This window comes from Morone saxatilis, unplaced genomic scaffold (assembly GCF_004916995.1).
Source record: "Morone saxatilis isolate NCDOM2014 unplaced genomic scaffold, NCSU_SB_2.0 Contig22, whole genome shotgun sequence".
NCBI lineage: Eukaryota > Metazoa > Chordata > Actinopteri > Moronidae > Morone > Morone saxatilis.
The window spans coordinates 20,684,648-20,703,193 of NW_023339785.1; the positions used below are offsets into that span (position 1 = coordinate 20,684,648).

General features: G+C 42.0%; 1 protein-coding gene across 1 annotated transcript in view; it reads right to left on the minus strand.

Moving 5' to 3' along the window:
* The window catches only part of si:ch211-26b3.4 (connector enhancer of kinase suppressor of ras 2), a 55,318-nt gene that overhangs the window by 10,532 nt on the left and 26,240 nt on the right, over positions 1-18,546 (minus strand). The window contains exons 7-16 of the mRNA XM_035668769.1: positions 17,346-17,465; positions 16,122-16,181; positions 15,907-15,975; positions 10,747-10,893; positions 6,347-6,474; positions 6,028-6,239; positions 4,444-4,530; positions 3,440-3,648; positions 725-762; positions 573-615 (exon numbers count right to left, since the gene is read on the minus strand). Coding sequence (XP_035524662.1) covers positions 573-615; positions 725-762; positions 3,440-3,648; positions 4,444-4,530; positions 6,028-6,239; positions 6,347-6,474; positions 10,747-10,893; positions 15,907-15,975; positions 16,122-16,181; positions 17,346-17,465 — 1,113 coding nt within the window. The remainder of the gene's footprint in view (positions 1-572; positions 616-724; positions 763-3,439; positions 3,649-4,443; positions 4,531-6,027; positions 6,240-6,346; positions 6,475-10,746; positions 10,894-15,906; positions 15,976-16,121; positions 16,182-17,345; positions 17,466-18,546) is intronic.

Consider the following 18,546-nt stretch of genomic DNA (forward strand, 5'->3'; position numbering starts at 1 on the left):
CTCACAATCAGATTTTGTGTTTGGATTATGTCAGCCAACACACCTGAATACTACACTAGCTGATGCATCTCAAATATGCTAATGCAAGTATTCTATAGGTATCAAGATCAACATAGCTGTATATACCCACAGGTTATTTATAGGTAACAAAGCTGAATAAATATCTGTTTATATTCAACTGAGCTGACTCACTGTATGCTACAACTCGTAGTGCTTTGGAGGAGAGGCTAGGGCTAATGACTAAGACAGCTTCCTGTGTCACAGTAACCTAAATATGGAAAGCAATTTACCTCATCCGACTGTTATCTTTTATTTAATTATTACAGTTCTGAATGGATTTAATCTCAGGTATCTCTCCTATTCTTGTCTGGCGGTTATTTGGACACAATTTATCTCCATGTAACTGCGGTTGTGGTTGGTAGGAGATTGATGCATCCGTTGTTTCATTAAATTGGGCTTTGAGTCAGAATCAAATTGCACTGGAAAGACAGAATTATTCCAAAATCAGAGCTAGTATTCATAGATTTATAAAACATCTAAGAAAAACACATTCAATCTCGCAGTCTGCCTACCTTCCTCATGGAGGCCGCTCCTGAGCTTCCTGAGCCGGAGTACCTGCAGGAGGACAGACAGGATTGAATGTAACCACAAATGACTCCTACAACTCCTTCTATCAATCACAAGCATGTGGTCAAACCACAAACAACCACAAACACAAACTCACCTGTCTGTTGTGTCTGCTCGCAGCGTGTCCGCACCTCGCTGAGTACAGAAGAAAAGAAGACATCATTAAAGTGCTCCTGAAAACCCTCCATACCAACATGGCTACACACACATACACACTTCTTCTGTGCACCTTTGTTGGTATATCATGTTCTGTGGCTGTGGCTTTTGCCTGTGCTCTGTACAGGACATGTTCTGTGGTTTCTTTTGTATTTCTATGCCTCATTTGTGTTTAAAACCAAACTCACATGCACACTATTAGGTTTTGGTTGTGTTTCTAATCCATATCTGAAATTCAGATGACTACTTTGACATATTTTCTGTCATATTAAAGACCCATGTAATAGTTGGTCCAATGAGTAAATTGATGATTACCCTCTTTAAAGACTATACAAAAATAGTTTTTAGCTATTTAAATTAGGAGAAATGTCTCTTTATTACTCCTCTGCCACACAATACTTATCCAACTATTACTACTTCTACTAAAGAGCGTTTTCTTAGATGCTCAAAGTTGCTTTATGTGATGAAGTGAATAAATAAAAATACCACAAAACTAAAATACAGTTCAATACAATATGAACAAGTCCAATCAGTGCAGTTTATTAGTATGTTACAAGACTGTATAACATGAGGACAACAGAAAAATAGTGCTAGACTTTTCAACTCAAGGACTAGTTTAGCAGTGTCGTACTAACTGCACATTTAGTGTTTCTTGTTTTATGATTTAATTTAAAATTAAATTTGTTGAAATAAAAAAGATACAGTACATGTACTATTACTACAACTATAACTGTATTTTAGGATTCCAGCTGCTTCACATATGGCACTTGACCCCAGATCAAATGCACGTTGAAGGGCCTTAAATATTGTCTTCTGTGTTTTTAATGTTATCTTAAATGTATGCATCTTAGTTTCTTGTCCTAATTCATGTCGTTTCTGTGATGTTGCAAATGGAGGCTGCTGTGATACAAGAAAATAAATCATCATAATCACCACTATAATTCTCCCAATGAAATCTTTTTTACTGAATTTTCAAACAGTTACATTTTGGGTATTACAAAAATAATCTCTGCTCCAATTGTGGACAGAAAAAAATGAAGCTAAACAAAGACATGAAACCTCACTTGAAATTATCCATCAGTGAGTTCAAATAACATGTTTTGTCACTAAAATAATGGTGTTAATAGAAAAGAATCATACAGAGAGAATGAGAGAGAAAACAAGCAGGTCATTAAGGTTAGCGTATGCTTGTTAGTGCAGGATAGTACACTTTATGTGCCGCCGAACAGATATGAGTCACCACCATGAGAGACACACAGCTGAGAGGGTGAGTGAGGGCCGGTGTTAGCTAAGCTGTTAGCGCACTGTGTATGTGTGTGTGTTAGTGTTTGTCGTGTTTTAAGCATAGTCTGTCAGTCGCGCTTGTAATTGGACTGGCTGATGCTGAGTCATACACCTGCTCACAGGGATACGGGTTTGTGTGTGTGCGCGTGCAAGTGTGTGTGTGTGTGTGTTTGTCCAGAATAAACTCCTATTTAGACTCAGGCGTGTCTGAGGAGATAGGGATATTAGGATGAGTTAGGACGAGTCGTGGGATGGCTACCCTGCATACAAATGCACTCCTGTGTGCTAGTGTGTGTGTTTGTTTGTGTATGGCTTTTTGTGTGCGCATGTGCACGTACTGGCGGGGGCATGAGAGAAAACGCAAAGTTACAGAGAGGTGTGTCTCAGAGCGTCACTGTCACTCTCGTAATCCATGAAGCTGGCAGCCGTGTAATGACAATGATCATCCTCACTCTCCTTTGTCTCCTCTACCTGACACAAACAACAAGGTGTGTGAATCTGTGAACAGCATGACCTATCCTGCAACCACAGACAGTTCCCCTCTGAGAGGACACAGACATAAACTGTAAGACGAAGGAAAGTTGTGTGAGCAAGTGAGTGAGGTAATTCTATTTTGCTAGGTGAAACAGTCACCTAGTCAGGACACAATTGTACTGCCACTAACAGGTCTTTTTCACTGAAGACATTTTGACATGTCACAGTATGACCTGCAGCAAAACCTGCAAAAAACATGTGATAAGATTCTAAAAATAGACTGCAATGTTAAAGATATCTTTATCTTGGCTTTACATCTTGGCTTTAAATCTTTGCTTGTGACCCCCTACATAAAAGCAGTGTTTAGCAGTGTTGGGTCTCCTCGTCACTTTTCAGATGTCTATGAGTAATTAGCAGTTTGAATAAAGAGAGATTTCCACTCTAAATAACTACATTTCTTTCATTTAAATAGTTATTTGAGGCCCACAGAGGTAATAATTAACCAATATTTCACAAAAAAAGCAAAGAAACAAGTGCTCAATAATTAATCATCTCAAGACCCCATTCTGCAGGAGGTTGGCCCCTAGGTTGGGAACCACTGGACTAAATTGTATTATAGTATTAACAAATTAATAATTTCCTATATGAGAATGTATAAGTCACAGAAACAAAACGTGTGTTGTTTTTTTTTACCAAACTGAAGAAAAAATATGTACAGTATATTTAAACCTAATGATGACTTTATAAGTGTTTGAAAGCAGGCAGCAGCGCAAAACATTTGACTTATACATACTCATTAATAACTGCATATCACCCAAGAAAATAGATGGGAAAACAAATTCAGTACATAAAATAATTAATATATGTCACTGAGATATTTAAGGGACTGTGTACATACAGGCAAAGCATCAGGTGGCTGGTCTAGGCGCAGGGTGGAGGACAGCATGGAGGGGCTGATGGGAAAGCTGGGGCTGCTGGGATTGCGGCTCTTGCGCCGAGAGCGTCTGGTTGAATCCCGCCGGCTCTCTCTGCCCGGACCCTCGGGCTCCTCCTCGATTACCAGGATCTTGTCGTCGCTAAGGTAACGCAGCAGGGAATTGTCTGAATCTGCGGGGATGAGGGGGAGGTAGAGGAATGGAGCAGTTAGAGTATGGACAGGCTCAACGGAACGGATGACAGAAGGAGGGAAACCACAAAGGGGGAGATAGAAGAGTCGTCGAGGGATAACTCCAGAGTAGAAACAGATGAGGGGGAATAGACCCTTCCAGATAAAAACCCAACAGAAAGGGATAAAAGTGCCTCAGAGCTGTAGTATCTGATATGGATCCACAGCCGGAGACATACAGCTAATCTATTTGCAATGATTATGCTGATCTGGAGGGCACTACTGCTAAATCTTCAGTCACAGAAAGTTTTAGTCTGCTTAAGCTACACATAGGAAAAAAAAGCTTCTCACCTAATTTGTTTATTATCCATATGCTTAAATGTGAAAAACTAAAAAGTGACTGAGAGAAAGAGAAGGAGAAAGGCAGACCCCTGACAGAAGTATTGTGCTTTAATGTTATTCATGGACTTTCTGACGGTAGAGTGGAGGAACCTCAGTCGAATACAAAGCGAGTCTCGCCGCAAAACGGTGAAGCTGGTAAGAATTGGTCACATAGAAATACCCTAATTTCCAGAGCTGTATAAATGCAATTTCTTGCATTTATGTTTACTTGTTGCTCTGTCAGATACATACCTGGCAGATATGTATCCTCACACAACCACACCACCATGGATAAACCAGAGGATGAGCTGAAATGTGTTGAGTATGGAGCAAAGCACGGCACCAGTCCGACCTGTTCTTGTTTAAGTGTGAGAGGGGCTGTGTTTTTGCTTGCATGTGTGTTTGTGTGTGTGTACCTCGGCTCCCTCTCTTGCCCATGCTGGGTTCCTTGGCCTCGGCCATCCAGTTATATTCGGGAGGCATGGAAACAGGCCTGAGGTCACCTGGAACGACCAATCAGCAGTCAGAGAGTCGGCTAGGGGGAGGAAGTGGGGGTGTCGTAGGAAGGCGGTGACTAAGAGACAGCGTAGGAGACAGCTGGAGGGGTGGACAGGTGAGACAAAGTGTGTGCAGGTGAAGGGGAAGAAAAGGGGGACTCTCGAGGGACTGCTATGACAAGGCAAGACAAAGGTCACGTGGCCTTATTTTCAGGTTATAATGTCAAGTTAGTTTTACGTTCACACAAAATGCAAGTAACCTAACACTCAATACTGTGCCTAAATGCATCCTGTGTAGATAGAGCTCTGCTAATGTCCTGCTTTCGCTACACAGGCTGTGTTCACATTGTGTTATATGTAGATCATGATCACACAGGCTATGAGTTTATGTGTGATTGAGATTATTGCTTTGTGCTAGAGCTGTGCCTTCTTCATTGTCAGATTTCTCCGGCTGGGTATTGTGAAATCTGCATAGAGTTGTTGGTAGTCCTCCACTGGACCACACATTAAAGACAAACTGTGTAGTAGTGGAACTATAGTATAGAAATTAAAAGGATCTTGTATCAGAGGTATCCTTAAAGCTACATAGGTAGATTTTTTTGGCAGAGGCAGAATCAGCCGAAAACATAATCTATTGTCACATTATAAAGTTGTTGGTGAAAGAGTAAGAAAGCAATTGTCTATTTACACACCAAGCAGTGTGAATTTGAAGCTACCCAACAAATGTAAATCTAATATTAACTCTCTTTGTAGCTCTGTTTTGCTTCTCCACCAGCTCCTGTGGGAAATATCTGGTTCTTTAGCGGTTAAATGCTCCATTATGTTTACCAGATAGTCGTCTTTATGGTTTGTTGCTAGGCAGGTAGCATACAGTGGATTTTAAAGAGCTTTTTTTTTATTGATAATAGCTTCCTGCTGTGGTTGAAAACAGAGTTAACGAGAGCAGAGTTTGCCGGTGGAAAAAAACAAAACAATAAGCTAAAAGAGACCCAAAAGCTCAGTAGACCTGCACAGACTGTTATACATTATACATTGTCAATGACCCAATTTCTTTTTAATACAAAAACATTGATTTGCGTGGCTTTAAATGTGGTTTTCAAAACTTAACTCAATACAGGCTATGTTTTCCTAAGTCCAGTTGTGTGGCACTACTCCATTGATCACACACACATCACACACATCATAGGCCCTGTGAGAGTTTCCCAAGAAGGCACAGGATGTCTAGGAAGTCGTCTTGGACAAGGGTGACACAGGTGGGGCAGACAGGGAGCTGGAGACAGTGTTTGTGGACTGACCCTTTGGCATGTGATCAGTGTTTCTGGGACGTGTTCACGCGAGGTAAAGATACAAAGGAGTAGAGCCATGAAGTGAGTGAAGAACACATAAGGAGGAGTTCTGAGAAAAAAGGGTGAGAAAACTGATGGGAGAGAGCATGCTGTTTCACAAAACAAACACAGCCATTAGAGCCCCATTCACACTGTCAAACTGCACTCTCAGTCTTACCATGGGTGGGGGTCTTGTCCCGCCGGCGAACCCCCGTATTGCGGCCCCTGTCGTAGTCAGGCCCTGGGGGCCCGTCTCCCTCTAGCAGGGAGAAGAACTGACCACTGTCCTGGTCCAGGTAGTAGCTGACTGCTTCTGAACCTTTGGAGCCGGACTGGGAGCCCACGCTGTAGCGGCTTATGTCGTCACATGACATCAGACCCAGCTCCTCCCTGGGGAGAGCGGAGTTGTCCTCATCACTGTCATCAGTGTCATCAACAGGATCATAATAATCAACGTAATCACCATCATCAAACATCTGTGTGTGCAAGTGTCTGACCTGGTGCTGTAGAGTCCAGAGACAGGAGAGAGGATATAGACGTCCTGCATGCTGGGGGCGTCCATTTTGGACATTCCCAAAGTTCCAACGGGTGTAGGAGAGGTGTTGGTGGGGCTGGTGGGGACCGGCTGAAGGGAGAAAGACAAAAGGAAGAAGGAGAGAATGACTCTATTTTAGCACCTTTTTATTGAATTATAATTGGAAGATGGTGAGGGGCTCTCGGAGCACAACCTGCAAAAACTGAGCATCAGATCTTTTCCTGCCTTACAGAAAAACAAACAAGCACACAGTTTACGGTGTTACAAGGGAAGGGAACCTTTTATTTGTAATATCTTCCTTATACTGCAGCCGGCACTCGTTTTAACACTGAATCACAAACAAGAGAGTTATTTCCACCGAGCTGCCATGTTGTGTATGTTGTCTTTTTTTATATCTGTCTGACTGTGCAGCCTCTCCCACGTTCAATCGCTTTGCTATTCTGTCATTTTGTCTCAAGCCTCTTCACTCACACAGGACTCTCCATGTCTGTTCCCATGACAACCTCTCCTCTCCTCCCCACTCTCCTCACCCCTCTCCCGTGCTACACAGGAGAAGGAGAGGACAGAGGAAAGCTAGCGTGGCCTCCTGCCTCAGCTTGACTCAAGGACACGTAGATTCATTTGTCATCAGGTCCTCTGTGAGGACAGGATGCCTCGCTTCTGATGTCATGGAAACTCAGTCCAAATTTCAAGTGAATTATATTTGTTCACAGCCGGAACAGCTGGGGTGACAAATACGTAGCTCATACAGACAATTTCTCCCCGAGGACGAGGTTTCCAGATTTTGAAAAATGGGTTGTTTTACTGTATGTCTGAGGAGGACGCTCCATTTTAGAGAGGAGATGGGAGTGTGGACAGAATGGATAAACAGACACGGAGCCCGAGTGATGGCGAGGCAGGCAGCACTCTCATTAAGAAAGCACAGTGTTTCATCATTTCATCAGCAGTGCATTAGGCGAATTCATTTCATATTCCAAACTTTCCATCCTCCTCTGCCCCCCCACCCCCCCCTTCCCCTCCCCACAACCCTCGCTACCTCCATCCCCAGGCCCTGTCTCTATCTTCATCTCTTTCTCTCTCACAGTCTTCCTCTTATGAAGGCAGCTTACAGTAAGACGGCTTCACAATAAATAATGAAGACAGGGTGGAAAGAGAGGGATGCGAGAGAGAGCGGGGAGAGCAAAGGAAATAGGACAAAGCGAGAGAGACAGAAAGAAAGAGTGCAGGAGAGGGAGAGTGAGGCGGGGGAGCTGTGCAGTGTGATGACTGGAGCTGAGAGTGAAAACAGTAATTTAGTGATTACAGCCCACTGCTGCCTGCATGGGAAGGGGGGAGGGGGGAATGGGGGTAGAAGTGGAGAGAGATGGGACCTCCACAGCAGGCAAAATTCCAGTCTGTTAAAACAGCACTTAAACCATTTGACCCCTGCTGCGTCCACTCCAAACTACCTTAAAATCTACTGCTCATATCCTCCCCAGACTAATGTTTCCCATCCCCACCACCTTTACAAGCACACATGAAAAACTCACTAACACACACACACACACACACACTTGAATATGCTTAACATATAATATTTTGACTATGTAAGGGACTTTAAAAACAGTATGAATAAAAAGTAAAAATATTTACACATGTAGCAGTTTTCAATATATATTAGGCCTTTTTAACAGCAGACATTTTGACTAGAAGGAAAATAACAGGTGTTACTAATAATATTATTATTATTCAAGTTTTGCATACATTCAATTAGGTTATTACAGAACATTGTAGTCAAATACTGATATATAATAAATAAATGTGAAATGCGAGAAAAATATCCATTCTGGGCTACTGTAGCATGGCAGTTTAGCATGGTGGCCCGCTTCATCTGAAGATAAAAACGGTTCATTCTAAGGTAAAAGAAAATAAAGAATCTTATTTTTATGTGATTATACACTACTGAAAACATACCTTTATATTCCATTTCTGCCAAAAGATCTTCCTAAATGTTACACACTGGAGCTTTAAGTTGCATTCGCTGCCATTAGCACAAAAATAGACCAAAAAATGTAAATAAGACGTCAAAGAAGCTATAACCCCCAACCATTCAGTTGGCCCATCAATAATACATAGCCAATACATGTTGCCTAAAATAGCATGCATTCTCAAAGAGTAATTATTTATGTATCTAAACATATAACATATTTATGAAAGCAGGGTCACGGACAATGTGTGGCACACGTGTGACCGGTGAAGTGAACTGTGATATGAACGCTTATGTGGCCTTAAGTCACACAGGAAATTATGCCCTACATACACATTTTGCCGAAGCGCAGCTTGCAAGCATGTGTGTGATATGCAGCATCACAGTAATCCTCAACTTATCTGTTAAAATCATTGCCAGCATCACTGTAATTACAGCAGATCATTGAATTGCTTTTACTCCATCCTACTGTAAGACGAGACAGAAACAACATGCAAACACACAGACACACACAGAAAGAGAGAAAGAGAGAGACAGAGAGATGTGTTGTTATTTAGTAGAATAAAAGAGGTTGCCATGGAGGGATTTGGGGCTGGAATCACATGATAATTTGTAAGATAAATTGTTTCCTTTGTGGATTCAGTTATAATCCAGCTGAACATTTGCCACATTTGGGCTAAACTTCACAGCCGTACAATTCATCCTCTAAAGCCAGGCTTAGAGGTATGAGTGCCCATGTGTTTGTATGTGTGTTTGTTTTGGGAGTGTGTACATACAGTCTGTATCTAAAATCAAGCTTACAGAGAGCAGTGACCCAGTTCCTTCACCTCTCAAAGGAGCAACGCGGCTGATAACGGAAAACATATCTCTTCATGCGTGCCCAAACAGAAACACACTTGCTTTGACACATACAGATGGACAAGCATGCATACGGCCATGCTTAGAAATGTGTGCACAAGTACACACACACATACACACACACACACACACTCACACGGACATGCAGGCTGTTTAGCAGGATATTTTGGATTCAGTGCATTATCTCCAGTATTTGCTGAGTAGCGGCTCTTGTTTCAGAGCCAGTGGAGCTGCCTGTAGTTGCTTATGAATAATTAAGAGCTCCAGTCTTTCTGAGAGAGAACAAATCTAAAACACTCCTTTCTTCTCTTCTCCCGAAGATATCTCGGCACTCTGATCTGGGCGCTCACGGCGCGTTTGTGTCTTAGCAGCCCATCAGGGTAGAATTCCCACAATCCTCTGCTGTTGCAAGCAGCAAATATAACAATAAGCTTGTGGTAACAACTTAGAGCGATGATCTAACAAGGCAGCAACCGTGTTAAAGACAGAGATGGTGATGAAGTTGCAGCAGGGTTTATGGTTATTACAGGATTATATATAGAAACCATATGCCCAAAACACTACATATACTTGTACACATGTATGCTCACAGACATGTAGAAACCAGACAGTCATAGCCTTTACCTCACCCCTCTGTCCATCTCTTGGTCTTTTTGTGCACCAAAATTTGAGTTATTTTTCTGGACTCTGAGTGAATGACGGTTTTACCAAGTATTTGCCCTGAATTGAAAAGTGTATACCCGCTCTGAGCTGTAAGGCTTCAAACAAGCATTCCTACTTTTAGATATACTGTACATTAAAAATGAACTTTCTTTTGAAAAGGAGGTGGTTGAGAGGTTGAACAATTCAGGACCGAAGCCTCAATAAATATGAATGTGAGTGGGAGTGTGGATGGACCCTTTGGTGACCTTGTATTGCCCTGCACTAGCTCCTGCAGAAGTTCAGGCCATTTTATAAACACAACTATGAAGCGCAAATAGAAATTTTAATTTGCTATTTTCTATCCTTCTATCCACTATCTCAATTTTGAGTTATTGCAATCTAAATATGCTTTTTAGAAATTCTCTTCAGGTGTAGGCTTTGCTACCAACACATTTGTGAATGGCTTTGAACTGTGCCAGCAGTACAGCAGGCTATAAAAAATAAGAGATTTGTTGAAACGCTCAACAGGAGGATTGATACAAGGTCAAGTGAACAGTGAACAGGTTTTCTTTGAAAATATTTGTTTAAAATGCCAGTAGGAGAATGAAAGAGTGTGGGCAGTAAAAAACAAAAGCTGAGAGTGAGTCAAAGATAAAGCCAGAGGTACAACACAGCTTACTGTACATAGTGCTACTTCAAATCCTTAACTGTAACTAAGTGCAAGTACAAGAAGAGACTTCAAATTTCAATTTCTTGCTTCTTTGTTAGAAATCTGTTAGAAATAATGTTTGGAGAGCAGCATGTCATTGAATCAGCGCTTTTTTACAGGTCAGGATGTGGAGAATAGCTTGTAATAATACTGCAGTTAAGGGCGTCCATGTGTTGCTGGTGTTTACCTGCAGGCCCAGTGGTTTCCAGCGGACGTTTCTGAGCAGAGCCGGCGTGGAGCTCAGGGTGTTCTGGGGCCTTTTCTTCAGCGTGAGGATGACTCCGCATGGGTCCTCTCTCAGAGCGTTGACCAGATTCTTCAGCTGCCAGCCCACCTGAGGAGCACACACATCGGGCTACCAAAACAACTGCTGCAAACCACTACACACACACACAAGATGTACTGAGAGCGACCGAATCTGCTGAGGAAGGAAAACCACCACGCACAGATATTAAGCTTTTAAAACTGTTGCTGCGAACCACCACACACGGGTCCTGATACTACCTGTCCAAAACACCACACGCTACTGATCATTTATCATTTATTAACGAAGGAAAGAGAGATGCAACAAAGGTCTCCACACTAGACTTAAACTGGAGACAATGCAGTCCATGGTCAGTGTCTTAACTTCTAAGCATCTGGGGCGCCTAATGCAGAGGTGATCTTCAGTATTTTGGCAGGTGTTTATATGTCTGTGGGCAGATTTTATTACCGCAATAGTGTCACCACCATGCAAGATGCGGTCACAAAACTGCACAGGTGTGTAGCTGAGATTAAAATGAAGGCATAATGTAGTGATGAGACATTGTGTAATAATGTAATAATGACTACTGGGCACTCAGTTACACACTGGACCTTTAAAGTGCTACACCCCAGTGGCTTAAATGAAAAATTAGTGTGGCTCTATCTTTTTGTCTTTCTATACCAGTGGGTCCCTTTCCCAGTGTACAAGCTAACATTTGTATGTATACCAATATGTGTAAGAGAATGTGCCAATGCCAGGAAATTAGAAGTTGGCTTCATTTGTGTTCAATCAAGCTCTAGATCACTGACTAGGTGTCAGTCAGTCTGGGTCATTATGCATGCCTCACTTTAGACTGAAGAAAGTCCAACATGGAATGAAATGTTTGCCCTTTTGCACTCTGTCCACTGTCTGTACAGCCCTCTAAGGTATCAAATATTTAAAATCCAGACTCCAGTCTGAATCCCTTTTTGTTCTCTGTGTGTGCATCCTACCTTTCTGCACTACAGCAACATGACACATTTAAACAGCTCAGTTGTCATTAGTCTGACTCACTTGAAATTTTTCACAATGTGTCCCTTTTAAGGCTCTAATATTCCCAGACGTGATTTAGGTAATGTCCAAAAATGATGGGTGCCATCAGCAAATTAGCATAATTGTCTGTCTCGTGTATTATATATATATATATGTATATATATATATATATATATGGGGGCTTTTTATGCCTTTATTGGCTTGTGACAGGCGAAGAAAGGAAAGGGGCAGAGGGGGGGTGACACGCAGCAAGGGGCCATAGGCCAGATCCGAACCATGGCTGCAGTGCCAAGGAACCAGCCACAGCAAACAGGGTGCATGCTTCACCTGGTGAGCTACTAGGTCTCCCATGTGCATTTTTTTTTATCACTCTATAAGTTATTTTTTCCATTGCAGTGAACCCTTTATATCATATGTATGTGGGTATTGGAGTGCACTGCAAAAGGTCAAGGATCAAGGCAAAAATAAATATCACAATGTGTGTTTTCATGTAGATCTGGAGCCAAATGAAGATTAAAACCATTCAAAACAAATTTATGCAACTTTGGCAAAAAGGTATATGTTCTCTGAGTGCTTACTAGTTTTAATATGGTTCATGTGATATCCAGGCTACTGATGCTACACCTAACTGCTGCATAAAAACTATTTAGCTGCCATGCCTCTGACACTTTGTGGCTACCAATACAACTATACACTACCATAATGCACCACACTGTCCCAGTACCACTGGTCTAAAAACATATTGAAATAAAGGGTGGCTTAGTCAATATGGTTGAGTACCAAGGAAGAGAGCAAGATGGTAAGAGAGTAAGACAGGAGTGCTGACTGCAGTGTTTCCACATGGTTCCGGCCAGCCTGTCTCCAGAGTTCACAGCACTCGTCAGGCCATTGATTGGCTACACGGGTCTCAGCTACTGGAAGTGTCCGCAGAGGCCACCACGCTCACACACACTCACCCACTCTCACCCACACACAGACAGAACTGCTCTGACCTTATTCCTGACATAATGATGACCAGCCTGTGTCAGCCTTTAGTAGCCTGTTTCCTGTTCTCTTTGGCCCAGTTCAGACATCTGGGTTCAGCCAGCGTTCACCAGCAACAAGACAAGTAAGTTACTTTATGTTTTGTCCTGTTCTGCCCACTGAAATAAAAGGACACACTGAGACTCACCAGGACTGCAATCATTAATCTGTGATCTGATTTAAGTATAAATTCAAACTGTTTAACTGAAATTATTTTCCTCCTGACAGAAATAAGGCTAGATATCGAACTGTATGTACTAAAATAAATGTGTCACTCACTACATCAAAAATCTTTGCATATCTGGTCAGTTTAAATAAGACATTTTCCAGTTTTAAACAAAGTTCTTGAATGGCTGCTTGTGTTCAGACAACATTTATTATTTCAGCCCTTTTTAAAGGAATAGTTTCAGATTTTGGGACATGCCCTTATTTTCTTTCTTGCTGAGAGTTAGATGAAAAAATCAACCACTCTTGTATCTGTTTGTTTAATATGAATCCACAGCCAGGTGCCGGTTAGCATAGTTTAGCATGAAGCCTGGAAGCAGGGGGACAGATAGCCTGGTTCTGTCAAAAGGTAAAAGGAACCTGCCTACCAGAACCTCTAAAGCTCACTAATTAACAGATTACATCTTGTTTGTTTACCTGTTTCCCCCTGCTTCCAGTATTTACGCTAAGCTAAGCTAAGCTAACCCTCTCCTGGCTGTAGCTTCATATTGAAGATAGGAAAGTGATATCAGTCTTCTCATTCAGTCCTGTCTCGAAATTGAGAAATTAAATCAATTTGCAACAGGAAATATGTTTCGAGTGAATCGTAATGCAGAGTGAGTTAGGTTTTCTATTAACATAATAAGGAAATGTTGTTACTGCGGGGGCAAAAATGTTGATACTGAATGTATCAGTAAAATGTTCACTGACAACGTGTTTAATTAGTTTTCTGCCAAAATAGGTAATCTTGCAATACTATTCACTTGTAGTGACCACAGCATTATTCAGAAGTCAGAAGTGACTTGAGTTTTTTAGAAACATTTAACCCAAACCACAATCTTTCAACCAAAGTGCTTTCTTTTGCCTAAACCTAACCACAATTACAGTCTTTCCTAACCTTAAAGTGTCTCTGTTGCAACAGTCGAGACACGAACCCTGAACCCCAGTATGACAGTTCTTCACTTTATACGCCCACCACCCACCTCAACCACCTAGCAAGTAGGTGTCTACCACCAATCTACCATGTTACACAAGACCTCTGAACATAATGTAGTAATATACAGTATACATATAATATAATAATGTCCAGCCTTAAACAGAGAATTCATTCACTTCTGAAGGAGTTGGACATTTTTATGCCAAAGGGAAATCCTGAATTAACTGAACTGAGAGTGAACTAAGTTGGAACTTGATCATGCTAAACTTCTCAACTCTTGTTAGATCCACCACAATGGTGGGCAGCACACAGTGTATGTTAACAGCAAACACAAAGCCTAATCTAACCAGGCCAGTTTAGGATTGTTCTGTTATGCAAATACGTAGAGAGCAGAGGGAAACAGGGAGAGACCTACCAAAATAATAATAGAGCATAAACTGCTGCTGGAGAGGTTTTTCAAATCCCTAGGGTCTTCATTATTTTCCCAGATGCTATTACCTCCACATAATTATGTTGCCTCTTCAAACAATCAGTTTGTTATTTGAGCAAATTCCACATTTTACCTCAAAAGAGAAGCTGAGCTAAAAACTGCTAGTCCTGTTTTGAAGTGGGTCTCAAACAGAAGCTCATGCATAGACATGAAGGCAGCGCTGTTGCTAAATACGTGGGATAGGCCTACATAATGATTCTATAATGTAATGGAATTTGTTCATTCAATATTCACACTAATCTAATTTTTAAATATGGAGCCTCACTAGATAAACTTATCAGCCGTGATGTTGACAGAGAGTTTGCTGGTAGTGTGTATCCATCTTTCCTCTTCAGCAGCTCGATTTAGGGTTGAAAAAAGAGCTATATTGACTGGAGACTTCCCTCTGCTGTTCTCCCCCCCCTTCTCCCCTCCATTTCTTTTCATCCTCTTCCTCTTTTCCCTAAGTCCCTCTTTACTTCCTCCTCCCTTTTTCACCCCAACTCTCTCCCAGCTCTGCCTCCTCTCAGCATCCCCTGACTACCTCACCCCCCAAACCCCATCACACACACACACACCTCTGTATCCCCCCTGCTTATCTCCTCCCCCAGAGTGAGGGATCAGAGTGGTGAGGGTCTAGCTGTGGGAGTAATGAGGGGTTGGAGCTGAGAGCCTGGCAGGGTGCGATCTGCACTGTCACCCCGAGGAGAGAGAGGGAGAAAGATAACACGCAGCTCCCTCACGCGTCAATCAACGCCGCTCCCAAGTGCCTGCATGCACACTTTCGCATGAGCAGCACCTATCGAGACGTACGAGGTAAAACGCAGAAAAGCACACAAAAGACGTCTACACATAAACAGAAATCTTTTTTTTCTCCTCCTCAGAAATCTCAAATAAACGCTGGAACAAATCGTTTGTGCCAGAGCTGACAGCGCAGGCAATAGCGCGCTCAATCACATGCTCTCACAAGGCACCGTTCCATTTAAAATGGCTGCCCATTTTTGTGCTTCCCTCTGATGTGATGAGTTGAAGGCAGAAATACAACTTATTCAAGTCTGAAAGTGGAACATGAGTTCATATTTCAAACCAGACGCCTCCTTCAGGGGTTTAATACGACAATGGGAACAAATTCCAGAAAGAGTGAGCTAACAATCACGCCGGACTGAACAAAGGTCTTGTAACAATCGTCCTATAATCTGCTCCCGCAGCAAGTCTAATTAGCCTACATAGCGACACAGGCACAGGACAGGAAGCACCATGGCGGCAGTGGTGGTGGTGGTGGTGGTGGTAGCAGACATCATGTACCTTGACATATCCCCAACATAGCACAGAATGGAGAACACAGACAGTTTGCAGTATGTATTCACAGTCGAAATGCAGTACATTTCCTGTGATTGTTTATGACTACAGTGTTGCCTTTGGAAGCTTTTTAACTCACCACTGTCTGGTGGTTGACTTGGATCACCTCATCCCCTGCATGGATCTTCTTACACTGGTCTGCTGGAGACTGCAGAGGCAGAAATTGGAGAAGGGATAATGGAATCAAATGCAGGATATATTAACGTACAGATTCACTGTCATTGTGGAATTTGAGAACATAAATTGTGTCTGGTGGAGTGTCAAGCTTCTGACTGAGTGAAACTAAAAACTCACATTCTCTGTGGTTCCGGTGATAACGTGGAGTCCATCATATGTTGATTTGATATACATTCCCTGAAACAGAGGAGGATTCAGTATAATGCAGTTAGAGTACACAGGGAAATATATATCTATATTTTACGTTTGAGACTTGACACACAGATAGGTGACAAATTAAAGGAATAACTAACATGAAATGTCAAAGATTCTCTAAGTCTTTGAACTCTACTGGAACTCTACTGTCTCATTTTGTGTTTTGATGATGGTAGTAGAGAGTGCCGTCTAAGATGTTGCTCCAAAATCTTCCACTGGTGTTTCAACTGGGATGACTTTGAAGTCTATAGTGTATGATTCCTGTCAATTGTATACTCTTCAAACCATTCAGTGACCCCTTGAGTTCTGTATGAAATCATCTGCTTTTGTTGTTTTTGTTCATGTATTTCCATTAACTTGTCTTCGCCTATACTTGACTTGACTCAAGGCTTAAAAGCAAAAACATTTAAGTCTCAAGTTTTGATCTATCTAAAAATAATGAATAAGATACACCTTCACACCTTGAATATTTATTTATCAGTCCCATGCATCCAGTTAGGTAAAAACACAATAAGCTTCAATTAGTGTAAAAAACTAAATAAAATTCAAGATTTAGTTATGAAGATTTTACTTGGATTTATCCTTTGGGACTTTAGCATTGACTTGGACTTGCCCCAGAGGATTAAAAGCTGCATTGATTTTAGGAGCAGTGTAACAAGCTAAACACCACAACACTGACACATTATGTATGACCTTATAAAGTTGTCATAACAAACGTGTTAGCAAACATTTGCCTATTTACACATCCAGCAGATGTGGAGCAACATTAGCATTCATTTAAAGTCATGTCTGGCTCTTTAGCTGCTAAATGCTCCACCAAATTCACCGGCTAGTTGCTAACTTTCGGCTGTTACTGGGCAGATAGCTTAGTGTCTTTATCAGAGCTGCCTGCCTCTGCTCGAAACAAGGTTGTTGAGGGTGGAGTTTGGCAGGGAAGTAAGCCAAAACTGAGCTAAAAGATGATAAAACACTGTAGAGCCGAGGGGAACTGCAGAGTAAGGTGATAACTCTCTGTGGGTTTGTCACCACCAGCAACCCCATTCGCACAGTCATTTGGTGCATGGTTTATATGAAGATATTGATCAGTGCATCTTTATAAACAGCTCTGTTGGATACATGTGTGCACATGCTCAGGTGTGTCCTTACCAGCCCTTCACTGGGCATGATGCTGGTAAGGTGAACCACCTCCAGGTGGGCAGACTGAGAGACCAGAGAGTCTGACGACAGAGAGATGATGTGGTCGCATATCCCTGCTAAGGTCTTACACTGGAGATGGCATCGGAAGTAAAGAAAGCAGAATAAAAATGACAGAAAGAAAAGAGAGAAAGAATGAGAGAGAGAGACAAAACGAGAAAGACAGAAAGTTATTGAGATTGGTTTTAGTCCGCGAGGGATGCTGTGACCTAGCTGGAGGAGGTGAAACAGAAATCATTTCATCAGATTGTTCCACATCACCACTTCCATCACTCCAGCACACAAACTGTTTCCTGTCACAGTCTGTCCACAGGCATGCCCACAAGACACTGTCACAGACAGAACAACACATCACCGATACCAGCCAACCCTGAGGTGCACAGATGACATTTTCTAACATCTAAATTACAGAGCATGGATTTCATTTGTTGGTATCTGTAATTTTTTTGTGGGAGAAGATAAGGGCTACTTTTTTGCCTTCACATCAACTGAACAAAACCAGACACAGTGGTTAGATTGTCTGTGCTATAATTTGCACTTAAATCATGAGTTAAGTGCAAAGTGCAGTTGTATCATGAGCAAATACGCCAAATGAAAAGCATGGCTTCACATTGCCTTTGTTCTAAATAAACCTTGACTGTTTTTCAGGCTATTTGTCTGCTTGGTCACGCATGCGAGTTAATTTATCATCAGCAACATCTCTGCCTTCTAATCTTGGCTGACTGACTGCAGTGGGCTTACAGAGACGGTTACCCTGGTTATCCTGCCTGATCGCATCTCTGCTTAGCGCACACAACCACACACACATACGTTCGCTGGGATGTAACAAACGTACAATGTAAGAGAATTGTCTACATTCGCACAAGTTGCATGACATTGATGAACCCTGCATAAAATAATCTTCTGATCTCAATCCTAATTACGGTATTATAGTGATGTAATAAACAGCAGAGATCTTCAACACACACACACACACGTAGTGCAAGCACTCGCACACACACACACACACACACACACACACACAGTATAGCTCAGAGCCTATGATTCATTCAGTGTGAGAGAAAAGGTGGAGGATCTTCAGTGAGCTGGCTATGTGATGCTTATGCTCTCTTTCTGTCTCACTGTCTCTCGCTCACACACAAACACACACACA